General features: G+C 34.7%; 1 protein-coding gene across 5 annotated transcripts; it reads right to left on the bottom strand.

Moving 5' to 3' along the window:
* Positions 1 to 1264: 1264 nt before the first annotated feature.
* On the bottom strand, positions 1265 to 7098 carry LOC148065900 (uncharacterized). 5 transcript variants are annotated; one of them, XM_087807231.1, is made up of 8 exons: positions 6992 to 7098; positions 6266 to 6334; positions 5402 to 5485; positions 5160 to 5261; positions 4810 to 4846; positions 4658 to 4740; positions 3456 to 3511; positions 1265 to 2750 (listed from the first exon to the last, which is right to left on the bottom strand). In XM_087807231.1, exons 3-8 carry the CDS (start codon positions 5412 to 5414, stop codon positions 2517 to 2519), a joined length of 525 nt encoding a protein of 174 aa, XP_087663357.1. In that variant the 5' UTR covers positions 5415 to 5485; positions 6266 to 6334; positions 6992 to 7098; the 3' UTR covers positions 1265 to 2516. The 5 variants fall into 5 exon arrangements, with proteins under 5 accessions (XP_087663357.1, XP_087663356.1, XP_087663355.1 ...); XM_087807230.1 differs by having other exon boundaries at positions 5402 to 6334; XM_087807229.1 differs by having other exon boundaries at positions 5160 to 5485.
* Between the last annotated feature and the right edge of the window lie 488 nt (positions 7099 to 7586).

Here is a 7586-nt window from a genome sequence, read left to right as displayed (position 1 = left end):
TGTGATTTTTATTAATATAAATATAATAAACTATTTTTAATGACTCTGGGAAAAGGTTATCCTTGGGTTACTTGAAGACCATTTATTACTGGTAAACTCGGTTGTTAATCAAATAATAACTTCATATTTATAAATAAGAAAAGGCGAAAAAGGTACTTTAAAATATTTAAAACATTCTTCTAAAACAAACACTGTAAGTTTATTAATGTTTGATTTCAATTTTCACTTAAAGGCCTATTACTCCCCCTAGCGACCATTTCTTATAAGTATATTGTATTTATATTTTTGTTCTATATTTTGTCTGTATTTTCTCTTCTGTTAAAACGTTTTGTTTTTATGTGGTGCTCTATATTGTATCCCTCGGTTTTACCTTTACAACAATATATCTTTAATAATAGCTTGTTAACCTTAAGTTTACAAGCAAAAAAGACTGACTCTAGTGACGTCCTGTGGCATTTATTGACGGTGAGAGATGACGTCTATAAACAAAATAAAAAAACTGAAACTAAACTGAAACTAAACTAACTATCTGGTTATTTCTGAAAAAAAAACAAAAAACAAGCAGTACATTTAAAAGAAGACGCACACACGAGGAGACATTTTGACCACATCGAAACCTTTTTAGCCTCGTTCTCGGTTTCATCATCTCGGCTAGTTGTCTTTGGAAATGTATTCAAACAAACTCTCAGTCGGTCTGAAGTTTTTCATCTCATGAAAAATGCATTGAACTGAAACTATTTGTTTTTCCGACAGCGGCGGCTCGTTTACAAAAGTGAGATTGTTGATTTGTAGCGAGCAGACTTCATAAATGTCAGAGATTATAAACCCGTAAAATAAAAAAAAAGAAGTTTGCCTCGAGGAGAGAGAGAGTCCATCAACACTTGTTGGTTATTATATGCAACTGTTCGTTTTAACTTCATTACCAAGTACATTTTGACGCTCTGTGTTATTGTGTTTAGCTTTATTTATGATATTATTCTTGTGTTGGACTAATGATCCCTCAACCATAATCTTTTTGTTTGTTTTGTTTTGGTCCATTTTATCATCTCCTAACGCGTCGCAAAAAGTATTTTAAAGAACTAGAAGTGTTACTTTAGGTGTTTCAATGTTATTGTAAATACAAAATATTGATCTTTACAAAGAAATGACGATTTCTACACCTCTCTATTATTTTAATTTATTTATTAAGGATTTTATTTCGCCTATTTATTTTCATTAATACCTTATACATGCATCATGAATTTTGACCTGCTCTAGTAGAAGAACTCACATTCGCCTGATTATTAAAAGGCATATATTTCCTTGGGTATTGTTTTGATTTTTTTTAAGCGCTTTGTGACCCTGGTCTAGGAAAGCACTCTACAAATATTACTTACTAACTTACCTACTGTTTTATTCTTGGACGTATTGGCTATGACTAAAGTAATTTCTAAAAAAAAAGAAGTGACGACATCATGTCTCAAAAATATTTGTCATGATTTATTTGAAGTTTTTGTTAGTTAAATAGAGTTTGTTCAGCATAATCATAAGACACCACAACACACATTTAATAAAGAAGTGTATTAGTTAAAAAAAAAACACCTGTAAACTGTAAAGAAAATTTTAAAATAACTAGTTCACTTGCTAGCTTAGCTACAGCTAACAGTGCTAGCTATGTTTATTTAAGGTGAAATTGAACATTTTAAATGGATTCTACCTAATTAATAATACTTATTTAGTCTTATAGAATGTGACTATATATATAAATAAAAAAAGTTTCACAGACTGCATCTCTAAACAAGCCGCGTGGAAACGGCGCCTCGCTAAAGGCGCTCACAGGCTAATCCTGCGCGGTTGCCTGTGGTCGCTCTCGCAACTCGCCTCTAATACGAAACCCATGCAAACATACAGACTGTTTTAAGATGAGCAACGAGGTCCATTTTAATTTTTTTATTTGCTGCCTGTGACTCAGAAGTTATATCAGCAACGACAAACAACCGACGTTTAGCTTCCCCGTGTGTCGGAAGCAGTTATTTCCCTCCACCTCAAAAAAAAAAAGAAGCCAGAGGCCAGAAATGAATCCACAGAGGAAAAGTAGGTCATGGTCAACTATTGATAAACTGTCAGGCGGCGCTGAAAGTGCTGCCGGCGTCCGACAGCTTTTTTAGCTCCTGCTACTGATAACAAGGCCGCGAGTTATTTCTCATAAACTAGGATTTACGGAGCAGATTCAACCCGGGCGGTGAAATCTTGAAATGTTTTTATTTACTTACCAAAAAACTTGCTTTTAAAAAAAGTGCAGAAAACAATAGGATAATAAATGATATTGGGACTTTTTTAAAATTATGTTCCCCGAACAATAGACTCATTGATGACACGTCGGCTGAAGTGGAACCACCTAATATGAAGGTTTAATTATCTTGATTCATAGTAGCATCTCGCGGCTCCCGCTCGTTTATCATTTCTTTTTTCTCACGGAAAACTTTTCCGATTGTTGCGCTCCTTCCGTTCGCTCGAATAAGAGAAACCGTGACTTTCTAAATCCATGAGCTAAGTTGGCTTCTCTGCTTTGCTAACTGCTTGTGGTTTATGTATACGCTTCCTCTGCCGTCGATGCAATTGAATGTCACGTCAGGTTCCAGGGGATAGTTTGCGGGATGGGTCGTGCGCGGCGGCACCGGCGGCGGCAGTGGCAGCGGCGGCGGCGGCTTGTTGGGAATCCTGCCCCTGTACTTGTTCAGCACCTCGAGATCCAGCGAGGCGTAATTTAGCTGGAAAATTAATTATTTTAGAATAAAACGGCAGGATTTTACTACTTGATCTGTTTTTTATTTTGGACACCACGGATTGTAACACGCAGCCAAACTGGAAATTGGATTATTTTGAATGCACTAGATTAGAAATTGATTAAAAACAACCCATTTTTTTGGTGTCAACACTATCATCAACTGCTATTTTACTGTAATTCAGTCAAGATGTAGATTTTTCTATTTGTTGTATAAGATTGAAGTTTACAAAAAAATATTTTCTATAGTAAGATGACTCTATTTTCTTTTAAAAGTTTAATTTAAAAAAGGAAAAACTGTGTCACTTATTGGAAGGATATCTTTGTACCTGGAAACATGTTTTTAAATGTTGTTTCGTACAACGAAATTGTGGGCATCAACTTAGTAATTATCAAGATATTTATAAATTACTTTAAGTGAAAAAATAACTGCAAGTGGATATATGGGAAAAAAGGAAATACATATAATGTACTATAATTCCATAAAAACAAAAGTACAATTTGGATGTTTAATGCAATTATAAGACTATATAAACCAAATCTGGATTGTCTGGATTTATACTTTTATTTTGATGACCTCAATATATTGTACTTAAAGTTGTGCAACTTAAAAAAAAAGCATGAACAGTTTGACATCCGTACACTTTCATGAAAGTTTCATCAACATCTAGAGGATAGAAATAAAACTCACCTTGCTTGGACTCGCTCTCAGTTGCTGTATCGTACTGTAGCAAACGCCCGTCGCCCCTTGAACACAACATTTTTTCGGACCATTTAACTTTATTGTTTTCAATAACGGTTGTCAGACTTTGTAACGCATCATTTTTTACATGTTACTTTCAATTTCTTTTCTTGTTTTTAAGAAAGCATTTTGTTTACGTTACAGGTACTATAACCCTGAAGAGATACGAGATGGAAAACGATTCAGAGAATATTCCAATTGATCATTTTCAACCTGATTTATCAGAACAAAAAAAAACAAAGAAAATGCAAGAACAGAGTAAATATAAATGGATAAATACTATGGCTGCACGATATTAGAAATAAGTGCAATATACGATCAATTGCGATATCGATATTAATGCGATATTTATTTATTTCATCTAAAATTGTAGCCGCGTGCACGCGCAGCCGTGAGTACCGTAGGGGAGGTTCGGGGGGTTTAGAGAAGGAAAACAATGCGATATTTCCCTTTCGTTTATTTCCGCGCTTCGGTGCCGACGTGATCGTAGAAAAATATCACTTTTAACGCTCAGTCTTGTGGGACTTGCATCGGTTTCCCACGAAACTGAGCGACATCAGAGAGGAGCCACCGGCGCGTCGTTAAATCACCAAATTAATAATAAATCAAACCTTCTTATACAAGCGCACATAACACTTTATAAATGACACTAACAACTTAGCTCGTTAGCATACGGTGAAGACGGACATCTTTACACTTGTTCGGAAGTTCACGATCTTATAAGAAAACAACTGAGACGAGATGAAAAGTTCTTACGATATGTTGCTTTAAGAAAGGAGGTTGAAAGAGACGAGTGACTGGATCACTAGTGTTTGACTAGATCATAAGTTAGTATTACTTCCGTGTATATACTGAGCCGCACTGAACCGAGCCTAGCAAGCTGCTCCTCACAGTTTACAGATGGACGGAGACGTAAACAGCAACGAGACATAGAAGTACAAATTCACAACTTTAGAGAATGTGACACCGATGGGTCAAAGTGTGCATTTAAGAAATGCTTGATTTATACAATAAAAGATTATAAATTATCGCAAATGTTTTCGATATGCATATCGCACGTGCCGATATCGTGATATTTATTCGATATATCGTGCAGCCTTAATAAATATATATTGTTATCAATAATTTCATTGTTTTGTTCAAAAACTCACCACTCTCCGCACGACTGTTCCCGTAGAGTACGTTTTCCACCTCGATTCTTTCTCCATCTTCATTTCTTCCGACCGGCGTCGGCCTGGACGCGAGACAACGGTGTTACTTGCGCGGGTCTAATGTGAGCGGAGGATCATTTTTAACGAGTCACCTCTTTGCGCCGGAGATCCTCAGAGAGCCAAGATGATCTGTAAATTGACGAGCGGATGAAATATATATTCATGATTCTCAGCGTCTGTTTAGCTGTTGCTCCTAAGCTTTGGAACGATCTTCTCTCTCTTTGCTCTTGATGGATCTACTGACTCCTTTAAGAAACATCTTAAAACGTTTCTATTTGTTCAGGCTTTTCCTTGATTTTCTGGAACTCCTGTGTTGTTCTCAGTATTATCTTGATCTTTAAAGTATGTACTTTTTTGAGTATTGTTTTGATTGTTTAAGCGCTTTGTGACCCTGGTCTGGAAAAGCGCTATATAAATAAATATGACTTACCTACTGACTTACCTTTGGACGAGAGGCGTCTGAGGAAGACGATGATGTTGAAGCACAAGGAGACGGACAACGCCGAGCACAGCAGCACCAGCCCGACCTTCTCCTCCAAACACACTGGACCGTTGATCATCACACACACACACACACACACACACACACACACACACACACACACACACACACACACACACACACACACACACACACACGGTTAAATTAAAAAAACATCGATCAAAAGTCAAGTGTGATCTCACCTCCTCCTGTCATGGTCGAGTCGAGGCGCAGAATGAGACGAATCGCACGGTTCGTCCAGGAAATTGACTCGCGTCTTTATTCATCTGAACCACAATTACCAGTTAACACGAAAAGATGTGACCACGATCGACGCGTTTCCTCGCTCTACTGTGTATCCGTATATCTAGACCTATATTTCCAAAACTAAAAACGATATTTTTTTAATATTTAACTATTGTTATTTTTGCCTCAGATTATCATTTTACCATTATTTTCACGGTCCGCCCGTTGGAAAAAAGGTCTGAATAGTTTTTCAGGATTCGAACATAACTTGCTGTCAATATCATCAACTTTTGTCAATTTAAAGCTTAACTGTCAGAACACGATCAGGGAAATTTGCACAGTTCCTCCGAAGTACTGGTTACTTCTGTCAGTACATGATCTTGCAAACAAGTGATTTATTTGCAAATTTAATGGTTATTTTTTACAATAAAATAGCAGGATTTTAATACTTTATCCGTTTTCATGTAGGACACCACGGATTGTAACACACTGCCAAACTGAAAATGTGATGATTTTTAATGCACTAGAATACTAAAAGATTAAATTGTTATGCTGTTATTAGCTGTTAGTCAAGAATATTAACCCGTGTTTTCCTCTTCGTCTTTCATTAAATCGATGCATTGATACTCTGCATTATCAGCTATACAAATAAAGTTGTGTTTTGAATTAACGCACATAAACGGATCTCCCCGACTGTTTACTGACTGTAATTATGATATATATTATATTATTATTATTATAATTATTATATAACACTGCCTAATAAAACCAAAGTATTTTTCATTGTGTTCACTCTCCCCACCACTCATTACAATACCTACCTTTCATGATCCGTTTTAATAGAACAATGCCATCTAGTGGTGGGAGACCTTCATCGCGTGCTCGGTTTGCTTTGAGAGAAGATCGATTTCATTATTAATTCAAACTTTATTGTTACTTTGCTGTACAAACATGTTGATGTTGTTGTTGTTTTGCGGAGGTGTCGGATAAACAAAATTACCATCCGATAAAAATGTATAAATTGCTAATAAATTAAAATCAATTGAAAATGTATATATAAAAGTTATTAAAGTTAAATTGACCTTATATTTAACCGTATATTGATTTAATGCTGAAATTAAATACTATAATACTGCAAATGAAACGTATAAATACTTGGAAAATTCAAAATCAGATACTGTATGTTTTTTGTGAGAAAAATACATCAAATGATGATCAGATAACGTTTTAAAAAATATATTTAAGAATATATTCACAACAAAGGTAAAGTTCCGAATTGGATACGTTTAAAGATGTGTCTCTTGTCGGGCAAGCGACTCCGTAACTCTGAGTTTATTGCCGTGAGATTATTGTGGAGATAATATGGATGTTAAGACAACAAAACATGGTGAAATAATTTAGTAAAAGATCACGTCTCATCTTGGTGTGATTGAGTGAGTAACTTGACTAAATATTAAAAAGATCTCACTTCTAAAGATTAAATAAAAAATGTTAAGATCATGAAACAAAATAAATGTATTCGATGAAAACAATGAATAAAAACTCACCAGATCATTGATAAAGTTAATCCAGAACAAACGCACAGTTTAAACGAAGAAGCTGGTTTGTTGTGAAGGAATCAACAACTGGAACAACTTGTGGTTCATGAGTGAATCTGTGCGCCTCAAAACAAAACCCACACAGGAAAAGCCTCTAAAAATAGACGTCATGTAACAACGAAGACACTTTAAAACAATCACTGTGTTATAAGATTATTTTTTCACCCGACTGTATGATTAGATTTTATTCTCATTTAATTAAACATGTTTTATATGCATTTCATCCATTAATTTAATTTAATTTAATTTTCTTTATCTGAGTTCTGGAAAACAATACATGCATAAATAAAAATACTTCTCAAGGTTAATCATTAAATATATGTAACTATTAGTTAGTTTGTCATCACTTTTTTTTCACTGTGTGCTAAAAGAAAAGTACTGTAAATTCTTTTTTTTAATAGTTATTGATTGTCATGTGTTTAGAAAAAAAAGCGATAAATTAATATATATGGACATTTTTCACCATATATCAATATCAAGAGCAATTTAAAATGTTCTTTTCAATTTTTCAATTAATTTTCTAATTAAACTTTTTTAATTTCAG

This window comes from Callionymus lyra, chromosome 14 (assembly GCF_982586985.1).
Source record: "Callionymus lyra chromosome 14, fCalLyr1.hap1.1, whole genome shotgun sequence".
Taxonomy (NCBI): domain Eukaryota; kingdom Metazoa; phylum Chordata; class Actinopteri; order Syngnathiformes; family Callionymidae; genus Callionymus; species Callionymus lyra.
This window is presented reverse-complemented; position numbering and strand designations above follow the sequence as displayed.

Coding starts and splice junctions, on each gene's coding strand:
- LOC148065900 (XM_087807227.1), bottom strand. CDS start 5,277: ATGATCAACGGTCCAGTGTGTTTGGAGGAGAAGGTCGGGCTGGTGCTG. Junction 4,741..4,809: donor AGGATCTCCGGCGCAAAGAG/GTGACTCGTTAA, acceptor TCTCGCGTCCAG/GCCGACGCCGGTCGGAAGAA. Junction 3,512..4,657: donor GAACAGTCGTGCGGAGAGTG/GTGAGTTTTTGA, acceptor GTTGTGTTCAAG/GGGCGACGGGCGTTTGCTAC.